Here is a 13,464-nt window from a genome sequence, read left to right as displayed (position 1 = left end):
GTGTAATTCTGGAAAAAATCTTAGTAATACACATAAAAACTACATATTTTGTAAATGGTATTACACTGTGCACATGTTTACCTTTTTATTGGACATCTTACTTACCCATATCACTTAAATATCTTTATTAATTAATTATTTATTACATTTATTTTTATTGCACATTTTCTTGTGTTTAAGCACGTTTTATTTATTTAATAATTTAACATTTTTATTGCATATTTTTAATTGTGTTTATATAAATATTATTTTTGTATTTGATCTTTTTATTGCACATTCTTCAGTAACCTTTAAAAAATATATATTTATCCGTTTCGAAACCCACATTTGACCAGATTTATATTATTGTCAGATTATTCAATCCGCTAACATCTCTTCCCTTCCCCGTGACTTTGTTCCTCCTGCAGCCGGAGGAGAAGCAGCGTCTCACTGAGCAGCTGCAGCGCGAGAAAGACAACGCCCGCAGGCGCTCGATGGGCAACATGAAGTTCATCGGAGAGCTGTTCAAGCTGAAAATGCTCACAGAGGTCATCATGCACGACTGCATCGTGAAGCTGCTGAAGAACCACGACGAAGAGTCTCTGGAGTGCCTCTGCAGACTGCTGTCCACCATCGGAAAGGACCTCGACTTCGAGAAGGCCAAGGTACGAAGTGCATTTAGACTAAACTATTCCTCAATGAGCAATTTCGTGTTTTGTTTTGGAAACCGCTGGTATACAAGAATCCAGATGAAACAAATGTCCCACCTTAGCAAAGAATTTGTATTAATGATCCCAAAGTCCGGGCCATGTTCGTTCCTACCCTCACCTACGGTCATGAAGGATGGGTCATGACCCAAAGAACGAGATCGCGGATACAAGCGGCCGAGATGGGTTTCCTCCGCAGGGTGGCTGGCGTCTCCCTTAGGGATAAGGTGAGAAGTTCGGTCATCAGGGAGGGACTCGGAGTTGAGCCGCTCCTCCTTCGCGTCAAAAGGAGCCAGTTGAGGTGGTTCGGGCACCTAGTTAGGATGCCACCTGGGCGCCTCCCTAGGGAGGTGTTCCAGGCACGTCCAGCTGGGAGGAGACCAAGGGGTAGACCTAGGACCAGGTGGAGGGATTATATCTCTTCGCTGGCCTGGGAGCGCCTTGGGACCCCCCAGTCAGAGCTGGTTGATGAGGGGAAAGGGACGTTTGGGGCTCTCTGCTGGAACTGCTACCCCCGAGACCCGACCACGGATAAGCGGAGAAGATGGATGGATCCCAAAGTCTGTGTAAACCATCAAAATGTGAAGTGTTTAGGGGTGTAACGGTTCACAGAAGTCACGGTTCGGTTCGTACCTCGATTTGGGGATCACGGTACGGTACGGTTTCGGTACAACAAGGAAAAGTACCAAATGCATTTTTTTTTTTTGCCGTTATTTATTTGTAACAGTAGTGAAAGTTTTGGTATGAAAATAAGGAACTCTAACATTTGGAATCATTAACTGTATTACAGTTCAAAACAAACAGTAACACTCGGATGGCCATATTATTTATAATGGCTGATGTCAAACTAAGAGGTTCAATAAGCTGAACAACTAAAAAGAATGTCTTGAAATTATTAAAATAAATAATAAGAAAGTGTTTGAATCGCAATCAATAAAAGGCAATACAGAACTGTATAACATCTCCTGATGTCAAAATATAAAATAAATACAATAATAACTATAAAATAAATACAATCTGTACCTTTAGGAGCAATGTCTAACATGTGTAATTAACTCGTGAGTGTGTGAGGCCATTATGCCTAAATAAAGGTACTCGAGCTTTACTCTATTTTCAAGTTGTTCTTCAGAAAGACGAGTTAGTCTACGTTGTCAGCAGTGAGGGCAGATCTGTTGGCGGTAACTATGGCACCTGCCGTCGAGAAAGCCCTCTCGCTGCGGACTGAGACTGACTCGGATGTGACTGAGCATGTTTGACGTGTTACCACTAGCATACCGCACGCTGTCGAACAACGCCGACACACCGTCCTCGTCTGATCCACAACTCGCACCCCATCGTTGTTGTAGTCCACAGGGAACCCGACATGTTCCCACACATCTAATTTAAAAGAAGCAGCTGGGTCTTCTAGCTCCTGTGTGTTGTGTGAACTCGCCGTAGCTGCTAACTTTTCTTCTTCATGTATTGTGTTCGTTTTGTTGTGTTCTTGTTCTTCATTTGTTATTTACGGGCGGCTGGCTTTTAGACGCAATACCTCCCCCTGGATTATATATAGTGTAATACTGCCCTGAGTGACAGACTTTTTTCCCACTCGTAAAAAAAGGCGTATTTGCCGTGTGACTGCATGTGCCGAACCGTGACGGTACGGGACGAATACGGATACCGTTACACCCCTAGAAGTGTTATCATTCTACTTTAACCTATAGAAGTTAACATTCAAACAAACAATTGCAATTGGGTAAAAAGGGTTTTGTTTGAGGCAGCTGTACGAATCACGTGCCAACAGTATATGCATGCTGGTGAATGTGTAGTTGGATCATGTTTTGTGGACGATGTACTCACCCTGCTGTGTTTGTTCCTTAGCCTCGTATGGACCAGTACTTTAATCAGATGGAGAAAATCATAAAGGACAAGAAGACCAGCTCCAGGATCCGCTTCATGCTGCAGGACGTGCTGGACCTTCGACGGGTAAACACTAGCACAACAAGAGTCGTTTTTATATGTTTTTATTATAGGCTAACGGGTATTGTTTAAACTAAGAAACAAAGACGGCTCTAAGTCAATTTAAGGATGATTTACTTTCTTATTAGTAGTTCTGGGTATGGGAGATACACGCCTGGAAAACTAAGTATAAAAAACCAATGATCACAACTTAACAAACAAGACAAACCGTTAAAGGCATATGACCAGAATATAATATATATATATAATAGGCGTTTTTTCTTGTGTGTGTAATGAAGCCAGTCCAGTTTAAGATTATTTCTCTGAAGGAATGCTGCCCACCGCCCACACAGTGTTACAAAACCTCTTTTAGTGTTTAACAAGCTAACATCAGCTGCACAGTCAGCACATTGGCCAAATGTTACTTTGAAACACACACACACACACACACACACACACACACACACACACACACACACACACACACACACACACTGTTCTTGCCTTTCTAGGAAAAAGGCTACATTGAAGAGTTAAAGCTGTGCAAGGCAGTGTTATTTGTGCCTTCCTGGAGCAAAACTTCCAATATAAGCTCTCAGTATATTCTAATTTAAGAGAAAACTACACTTCTGCACCTCCTTCGGCTCTGTTTTCAGGTCATTTCAGAGAGGGCGTTTTTATTTGCACGTGCACATCACTTTTTTAGGTCAAAGCTTGATTCAACGAAGGAATATCCTGCAGGAAAAGCTTTGAAAAATGTAATAGAAAAACGTTGAAAGAGCCTTTGCAATGCTAAATTCAGGGTTGTCCTAAATATGTCATTATAGCACATCTCTTTTCCTGTAGACTAACCTTTATATGACTTAGGACAGAGAGGAATCTAACCTCAACCCTCTGTATCCTCTTAGGTTTTAATCTATTGAAGGTTATTATGGAGCTTTTGCCCAATAATGCTAAATAAAAACTGCCTTCGCCAGCTTTAAGAGTGACTAGGATGTGGACGTTTTCATCAGTTACCCCCATGAACACCTTAGTCCCAATAGTGTTAATTTGTCAGCATTAACACTGCTAAATGCCTATTGAATCATCGGTCGAAATTAGAGATACTTCAGTATAATTGAGTTAATGTATTGAGTGTTTTTTGAACCTGTTGCATATGTAATGGATATGACAAGTTTCACAGACTAACGGTTCCTGGGTTGTCCAACAGATGGCGCCTGTTGCTTAACAACCGTTAATTAATACATTGGACTTGAAGCTAGCAACAATCGCGCATTTGAGCTAATTAGCTTATTTCAGATTATCTCCCCACACTAGATGAGTATTATGGTTGATACATGTTGAATATACACTGATGTTGTGTTTTGGTGTTGTGAAGAGCTCACTGTTGGTGGGATGTCTGTTTATTGGGTATTTTCAGAGGGTTTGTTTGGAGAGTAACGGTTATAGTGCTGTGTCATGCTAGCTATGCTAAGCTAGCGCCGTTTAGCTTTAGAGTGGGCTCTGTCTGAATCAGTTTTATTATCAAGTAGTTTTATACTTACGAGTAATTTGCTTTGTTATAAGTGGTGCTTACAGACACATAGAAAGAAGAATACCTAACCAAAAGAGAAACGAAAGCAATTATGTAGGAAACTGGGTGCAGTACAATTAGGATATATCGTTTTTTTAAATCCTCTGGAGGAGACAGAGGAGCTGTGGATTATTGTTATTGATTAATGCATCAGTGTTTCTTAAGGTCAAAAACACTAAACTCACAACGTAAAATGAAAGCGTTTAGTTTATTTAATAAAAGAGCACATGTTCAATGTGAAAAGGGTCAGTAGATATAGATAAGTTGCAATTTGGTGCAAACACCTTGCATTTCAGGGGTGGCGCTGGGCTCCGTTGGTGGGGCGCAGTGCAACCAGTCCCCAACTCTGGGGACTTCCGGTGGCATTATACACCGTGAAGTGGTTTGTGGCCTGCCAGTAAAACCAAAGCAGAAGAAGAACAAGTGACATCAGCGGCTTCATTTGCGTAATCTTCCCTCAGGGAACTTATTCTGGTGTGACCGCGATCTGTACTTAGTTCCATGGGGGTATAAGCGCCGGCACTAAGTAGGGCAAAGTACTTGGTGTGAAAGCGGCTATTGGATCTAAAGCCAGCATCAACGTTTCTGCTTCTTTCCTAATATTTCCCCATATTAGAATCAAAACAAATGTTCTTTAAAAAATGTTGTTGGAATCGGTGATGTGGACACACTAACATTTTGATATTTGTAAACATTTTGACAGCCATTTAATGATCCAATACACACAGCAAATCATGTCCCAAATAATCCTGTCAATGTCCCGACATCTTTAATATTTGTTTACGGTTATGTGGGACGATTAAGGTATTCCTTTCTTATTTTATTTTTATGTTTTCATTATAAAGAATAATTATACAGAATGTCATTGAGCAGTCAAATACATACTGTAGCTGCAACAGTGCACATTTCAACCAGACTGCCAGAAAGCAGATCAAATATACCCCCCCACCCCAGCATGAAAGAAAACAACTAAAACATAATGAGATAAGTACACGTTCTCATCATGGACACAAAAAAGAACAAAAAGACAACACCTACAATATTGCTTTAGAAATTGTTGTAGCCCAGATTTCAGCAATACTCAAATCTATACATAATCATCTTCAAAGTGTTAAATCCAGCTTGCACTTCTCTGTGTGTGATCAATGGCTGCCGGCCTTATCAAATCTATCAGTAGATCCCTTCAGAGTGGACTGGATTTCCTAAGGTATTCTGATTCTGACAACCTCTATATTCTACTTCCTCCCCTCCAGAGCTCGTGGGTCCCCAGGAGAGGCGAACAGGGCCCGAAGACGATCGAGCAAATCCACAAAGACGCCGAGCTGGAGGAGCAACGGGAGCAGATGAAGGTGCAGCATGCCTTCATCTCTAAGCCGTCAGGAGGCCACGGAGGCAGAAACGACGGAGGAAGGAACGACGGAGGAAGGAACGACGGAGGAAGGAACGACGGAGGAGGTCGAGGGGGCCGTGGGGGCCGTGAGGGCCGTGACAACCAGGGCCGAGGGCAAGCTCCCCAGGACGAAGGCTGGAACACAGTTCCCATCTCCACCAAAAACCGACCCATTGACACCTCTCGCCTTAGCAAAATCACTAAGGTAGGAGAAAGGACGCTTCACTTGGATAGGAATGCAAGATTTCAATACGATTTTTGTTATTTCTTTCTACCTTCAACGATTTAGGTTGTAGTTTGTTTCATGAGTGTGTTTTAGTTTCAGTTTCTTAGAAAGGCTGAGTTTGACTTGGTATTACGTCTTTACAGGAATCTTTGAGCACTAGGAAAAGCGCTATAAAAATTCAATGTATTATTAATACTAATGTCTCAGTATGTATGTAGCTACATCAACATTCAGTGTTCATTTTGACAGCTTTCTACTTTCACTTGAGTAACATTTTGAATGCAGGACTTTTACTGGAACAGAGTATTCCTACAATCTGGTACTTTTTTTACTTTACAAGATCTGAGTATTTCTCCCACCTTTGCGCATCTGATGTGATAACGTTAATCGTAATTGGGGCAACAGAGCTACGAGTTAAGGAAGTCGAAAATTGTGCATTTCTCCAACTGAATGTGACGCCTTTTGGCCAGCTGTTTGGACAGACTGCTCGTGTCAACGCGCTTACGCGAAAACACTAAATGAGCTTTGTCCACGTCGAGCCTTGTAGAATGTCTCTATACTCTCTGAACGCTCCGTCCCTAGCAGATCTCTGTGTGCCGCTGCAGCCTCTGTTAGGCCACGCCCCCGCACACAGAGAGACACAGGGGCCGTTTCTCAATGTCGAGTATACCGGCTGCAGAGCCACTATTTCAAGTATACTATGTCATCGAGTAACGCCAAATGCTGGGCATTTAACATGCATTTAAACAGTCCTTCGGCGCCACTCGATGACGTAGTATACTTGAAATAGTGGCTCTGCAGCAGGTTTACTCGACATTGAGAAACGGCCAGGGAGATCGCTCTTCTGGAGTGAAGAGAGCGGAAATAATGATATTGCAAGTTAGAAACGTAAGATGCGTTTTGACAGACAAGATGGACACTTGGGGGAAAATATGCTGCATTTTGAATGTCCGATAGTCCACCATTAACACCTTAATCCCGTATCGTCAACGAAAACTAAATATACATTTCGTCATAGTTTTTATTATCAAGAATCTATTTTTAGCTCGTCATCGTCTCGTCTTAGTCATGTAAAACAGGTCGTTGACGAACATTTTTCGTTATAGTTTTCGTTGAAGAAATGAACACTTAGCTGTGGGAAAGGTAATTATAAGATCTGTTGAAATCCCATTAATGTTTGTATCACATTTTTTGTTTTTCAGACTCCTGCTGTTGACTTCAACATTCAGGTCCTGGGCCCCGGTGGTAAAGGCATGTTTGGCAGCTGGGGGAAGGGCAGCAGCGGGGGCAGCACCACTGCTAAACCTGCAGAAGCCGGTAGGTTTCCCAGAACAATGGGATTACGTGATGTTTTAGTTTAGATTCTTTCCGTTAACTGTCAAGTGGGAACTTGAAGGACAGACCATCTAGTTGCATTTATTTAATCTTTTTGAGAAAAGGGCCGGTAATCTCCCAGCTCCTTTCCGGGTACGGTGTGTTTATAGAGACATGTTTTGTAAATAATTGTTATACATTAAGTTGTGCATACCATGAACGGAACAAAGGAAATGAAAAGTGAGACTCAGAACACAGAAAAGGCCACTGCTGCATTGCCTTGCTACCTGGATGTTCCATATCATTGATGTTGTTGGACAGATTGTTATATTTGCCAGCAGTTTAAAAGAGGTTGATATAACAAAATGGATTGACATTCAGAAAATGGAAAACACTATTGAAGTATTACTTAAACATTGAAAGAACAATGTCAAAAAATGTACTTAATCAAATCAAATTTTATTTTTATAGCACATTTAAAAACGATTTTCGGTCGAGCCAAAGTGCTGCACATGCAGATAAGAAATAACACATTACTACCGATGTAAACAGAAGACAATAAATTACAACAGCAAATATAAAAATCAAACACAGGGAAGTGTCATGAGTCGTGCTCTGCTATGATTAGAAGGCCAGGGTGAAGAAGTGAGTTTTTAGTTTTGATTTAAAAACCCCTAGGGTCTGGGCCGACCTCACATGGAGGGGCAGAGTGTTCCAGAGCCTGGGGCCAGCCGCCGCCGTGAAGGCTCGGTGCCCTCTGGTTTTTAGCCTAGTTTTAGGCACTACCAGTAGCAGCTGGTCAGCAGACCATAACGCTCTGGCTGGGGTGTAGCGCTGGAGGAGTTCAGCTATATAGGCCGGAGCCAGCCCATTTAGTGCTTTAAAAACAAATAAAAGGATTTTAAAATCAATTCGGAACCAAATTGGAAGCCAGTGCAATGAGGCCAGAAGTGGGGTGATGTGGTCACGCTTTTTGTGGCCAGTGAGGAGACGTGCCGCTGCGTTCTGCACTAGCTGCAGGCGTTTAATTTAGGCCTGGTCCATACCCACGTATAGAGCGTTGCAATAATCGAGTCTCGAGGTCACAAAGGCGTTGATAACTCTCTCCAGGTCTTTGAAAGATAAAAAAGACTTGGTTTTGGCCAATACTCTTAATTTAAAAAAGCAGGATTTCACCACGCTGCTGACCTGCTTGTCGAATTTAAAAGTGTTAGTAAAAGTCACTCCAAGATTCATGACCGAGGGGAGGATGTTTGTTTAAGAGGACCCAGAATGTCAACAGAAGAGGCTGGAGATTGGGGTCCAAAAAAGATGACCTCAGTCTTGCTCTCGTTGAGGTTAAGAACATGTCTGCTCAGCCAGGACTTCATTTCTGTCAGGCAATCCATCAACTGCTGTAGTGAGTGTTTTTCATCTCCTTTGAGAGGCAGATCAATCTGAACATCGTCAGCGTAGCAGTGGAAGGGAATGTTACGTTTTCTGAGGATTGAACCTAGGGGCAGTATATACAATAAAAAGAGGATGGGGCCCAGGATAGAGCCTTGGGGAACCCCACAAGTAAGAGGGGCCTTTGCAGAGGAGAAGGCACCTAGCTGCACTGAAAAACTGCGGTCTGTCAGGTAGGACCTGAACCATGCAAGGGCAGAGCCTATGATGCCAGTGGACTGTTCAAGCCGTGACAACAGGATGCTATGGTCCACTGTGTCGAAGGCAGCTGTTAGGTCTAATAGCACCAGGACAGCTGGGCTACCTGAGTCGGCGGCTAGGAGCAGATCGTTAAAAACTCTTAAAAGGGCTGTTTCAGTGCTGTGCATTGGTTTGAAGCCAGACTGAAACTTTCCATTTCTCCAACAGTTTAAAGGTGCTTTGAAAATATATTTTAATGTAATGACATGTATTATAATGTGCTGTTTCTGGTGTGTTTCCCCTCCAGGCCCAGAGCAGCCAGCCGGCCGCCCAGCCACCAACACGGGGAACAGATTCTCCGCCTTACAGCAGGCGACCGCCGGCTCCTCGGCTGCTCAGGACTCAGACAGACGAGTCCCTCAGAGGTGAGCAGCAAGAAACTGAAAGTGTTGTCAGAGTATTCGGACCCGTGTGATCAGAAAGCTTTAGAGTGTAATTTTCCAGGCATGTAAAAGTAATCTTTTTTGTGTTTTCCATTTCAAAAGTCATGGAAATGTGTTTCAAATTACACATAATGTAACTTGTAATTGGATTAAGGATCTTTCTTGTTCTGATTCCACAGAAACAGCTCGAGTCGAGAGCGGGGCGACCGTTTCGATCGCTCGGGCCGCGGCAACGACCGGTTCGACCGGCGTGACGACCGCGACAGAAACCGCCTGCAGGTCACCAAGCGCAGCTTCAGCCGGGAGAACGAGGGGAGCCGCGAGCGGGAGCAGCGCGGGTCGGCAGATCCCGTCCGCCGCGTCGCCAGCATGACCGACGACAGAGGGAGCCGAGAGAGAGCCAGGAGCAAAGAGGACGGTAGGAGGACTTCAGTTATTCACACTTAGAATAGTAAGAATAATACATTGCAGTGCTCATAGAAAACCTGCAAACAGTTCCAGAAGACTATTTTATTTTATTTATTTATTTATTTATTTTATTTATTTTATTTAATTTATTTATTTTATTTATTTTATTTATTTTATTTATTTTATTTATTTTATTTATTTTATTTATTTTATTTATTATTTTTTGACACACTTTACCTATACAAAACGTTGAATCAGATTTCTAAAAATAAATATACTTTCAATTTAGTTTTTGTTTCGTCAAACTTGTGTTTAAACTGCAATTTTCTGGGTTTCCCTAGTTCATGGAAAACATGACATATGTGTTTCTGTGTGAACAGTGACACGAGAGAAAGCGGACACCCCTCCTCTTATAACTTTTGAATGAATCAACCAAATGAGTAGTTAGTTGACTAAGAGATTCATGACATATTTTCTTTCTGTGTGAACAGTGACACGAGAGAAAACTGACACCCCTCCTCCCCCCCCGGCCTCCACCAAGCCCACGCTGACGGAGGAGGAACTGACCAAGAAATCCACCGCCATCATCGAGGAGTATCTGCACCTCAACGACATGAAGGTACGAAAAATAGAAGTAGCAATATTGTTGTTGCATTACAATTTTTACTTTAAATGGTTTTATGTTCATAACATGATAACTTACTGTACGTTATTAAACCAAATGCCTCCTAGCATAAATAAGCGATTGGTCAACCCTGTCGGAGACTTTGAGTCAGCATACTAGAACAACCTAATAAGGCTGTCCAACAGCTTCTTCTCAGACCCACTTCTTTTTCTGTGGCCCCATAAGAGCTTGCAAAGAATATATTTATTATACGGTTGAATGCTACTTTACAGAAGCACATTGCCCATAAACTACATGTCCCACAATGCATCTCAAATCTGATTTTTTTTTTTTTCAGAATTTGGCTTTTCTTTTTAAATCATTTTGTGACATTCTCACTGAAGAGACTTGCAATTATTTACCCTAGACTTCTGCTGTCAGACTTAGTTAATTATGGAGTTATTACCCTGTCTGATAATAATCCAATGCAGAGGTAATCATGTAATATAATACATTATTTTATATATATTAAATGTATTTTTATATAGTCTTAAAGTTACAACCGGCCCTTTGAGTGCAACCATAATGCTGATGTGGCCCGTGATGAAATTGAGTTTGACACGGCTGATCTAATGGGAGATTGAATAAAGTCAGACTGAAGCAGCCAGTCAATCCTCTCAGTAAATACAGAGCTGAATCCAGATCAAATGCTCGCTGAAGGCTCTTTGAGCAGGGTTTCTCGCACTGATTGTGCTATTATGTTCAATGTTGTTTGTTTTTCTTGTGTCTTGATATGTGTCTGTTGATGTTACACATGGAGCTGCTGTGATGCAAGTCACATTTCACACTTGATCTGAACATTAAAGTATTATGGTATCGATTCTGATTGTGTCATTGCTCTGTTATAACATTAAAATGACCGTCTGACAGCCACTAAGCAGAGTTTATCAGCCTAACACCCCTCTGTGTGTCCTCTCCGCCCCGCAGGAGGCTCTGCAGTGTGTGCATGAGATGAGCAGCACTCAGCTTCTCTTCCTCTTCGTACAAACCGGCCTGGAGTCGACGCTGGAGCGCAGCACCATCGCCCGGGAGCGCATGGGCCTCCTGCTGCAGCAGCTCATCAAAACCGGCACTCTGCCCAAGCAGCAGTACTACAACGGGTCAGTGAGGGGGGGAGGATTGTGTATTTATAATGTTGTATATCGTGTGTAAAAGGGGTCTTCAACTTCACAGAAAACACGAGGGTTCCCACGCCTCTTAAACATCTATTTTAACGACTTTCCAATTGAAAAAAACATTCAATTCAAAACGACAAAGCTTGAGATGAGGATCGAGGTTAGTTTCAGTTGAACTCTCTGGAGGGAGTAGACGTGTGAAACTGGGGTGTAGGTGTTTCAATCCACCTGTTTTGTTACGCATTTTCAATTTAAGTTTTAAAAAACCCAAGAAAAAACCCATTGCTTTTTACAATTAAATATTGCAAAAGATTGTGTAAGATTGCATGAGTGCGTTTAAACTTGTGCTTCACCTATAAATAAACGTTTAAATGTGTCCTCGCTGTGTGTCCTCAGGCTGCAGGAGATCCTGGAGGTGGCTGAAGACATGGCCATCGACATCCCTCACATCTGGCTGTACCTGGCAGAGCTGATCTCCCCCATGCTGCACGAGGGAGGCATCCCCATGGGGGAGCTTTTCAGGTTAGAAGCCCCCTCCTCGCATTGGGACAAATCTGCAGGAGAACATCCCTTCCTGGCTGCTTGATGTTAACCTGTGTTTGACCTTTGTTCCTCCAGGGAGATTTCCAAACCTTTGATTCCTCTGGGCCAAGCCGGAGTCCTGCTGGTGCAAATCCTCAACTTACTGTGCAAAGAAATTGTAAGAAACTCTTAATTATAGTCAATTATCTATCCTTTAATACTAAGAAATGGTGAGAAACTCTTAATTATAGTCAATTATCTATCCTTTAATACTAAGAAATTGTGAGAAACTCTTAGTTATAGTCAATTATCTATCCTTTAATACTAAGAAATGGGGAGAAACTCTTAATTATAGTCAATTATCTATCCTTTAATACTAAGAAATGGGGAGAAACTCTTAATTATAGTCAATTATCTATACTTTAATACTAAGAAATGGGGAGAAACTCTTAATTATAGTCAATTATCTATCCTTTAATACAAAGAAATGGTGAGAAACTCTTAATTATAGTCAATTATCTATCCTTTAATACTAAGAAATGGGGAGAAACTCTTAGTTATAGTCAATTATCTATACTTTTATACTAAGAAATGGGGAGAAACTCTTAGTTATAGTCAATTATCTATACTTTTATACTAAGAAATGGGGAGAAACTCTTAATTATAGTCAATTTTCTATCCTTTAATACTAAGAAATGGTGAGAAACTCTTAGTCCATTATCTATCCTTTAATACTAAGAAATGGGGAGAAACTCTTAATTATAGTCAATTATCTATCCTTTAATACTAAGAAATGGTGAGAAACTCTTAATTATAGTCAATTATCTATCCTTTAATACTAAGAAATGGGGAGAAACTCTTAATTATAGTCAATTATCTATCCTTTAATACTAAGAAATGGTGAGAAACTCTTAATTATAGTCAATTATCTATCCTTTAATACTAAGAAATGGTGAGAAACTCTTAATTATAGTCAATTATCTATCCTTTTAATACTAAGAAATGGGGAGAAACTCTTAATTATAGTCAATTATCTATCCTTTAATACTAAGAAATGGTGAGAAACTCTTAATTATAGTCAATTATCTATACTTTAATACTAAGAAATGGGGAGAAACTCTTAGTTATAGTCAATTATCTATCCTTTAATACTAAGAAATGGCTGGGGGCTTCTTAACAAGTTATTTACTTCAAAGCACATTTCATTTCTACCATTTATGGATCTGTAAAACTGAGTTTGTCAAAGATTGACGCAAAAGCACGACTCAAAGTCTTGTAGACGTTAAATAAGTGTTAGACGACCAATCGTTTTATAATAAATGTTATTATAGGTCATGTAAAAAGTCATGGGAAGGTTTTGTCCCATGACCTCTCTCCAGTAGTATACATGTTAGTATAATATATTTTCTGTTTCTGGGTCGCTATACTAAAGCTTTGGATATATATATTTGGGGATGTCCCACTTCAATTCATTTCATCGTTTCATTGAATGTTTTTATTCTTCTGAAAAAGAATTGCACTGAGAAAGTGTTGTGTGTCTGACTCAGTTGATATGGTGA

General features: G+C 41.1%; 1 protein-coding gene across 1 annotated transcript in view; it reads left to right on the top strand.

Annotated features, from left to right (window-relative positions):
- Positions 1-13,464, top strand: part of LOC117457465 (eukaryotic translation initiation factor 4 gamma 1-like) — an 80,744-nt gene that overhangs the window by 61,593 nt on the left and 5,687 nt on the right. Inside the window, 10 exon segments of the mRNA XM_071205226.1 lie at positions 408-644; positions 2,547-2,651; positions 5,451-5,792; positions 7,016-7,130; positions 9,061-9,178; positions 9,376-9,614; positions 10,096-10,223; positions 11,196-11,368; positions 11,780-11,905; positions 12,002-12,083. Of these exon segments, the coding sequence (XP_071061327.1) occupies positions 408-644; positions 2,547-2,651; positions 5,451-5,792; positions 7,016-7,130; positions 9,061-9,178; positions 9,376-9,614; positions 10,096-10,223; positions 11,196-11,368; positions 11,780-11,905; positions 12,002-12,083 (1,665 nt within the window).

This window comes from Pseudochaenichthys georgianus, chromosome 13 (assembly GCF_902827115.2).
Source record: "Pseudochaenichthys georgianus chromosome 13, fPseGeo1.2, whole genome shotgun sequence".
Classification (NCBI taxonomy): Eukaryota; Metazoa; Chordata; class Actinopteri; order Perciformes; family Channichthyidae; genus Pseudochaenichthys; species Pseudochaenichthys georgianus.
This window is presented reverse-complemented; position numbering and strand designations above follow the sequence as displayed.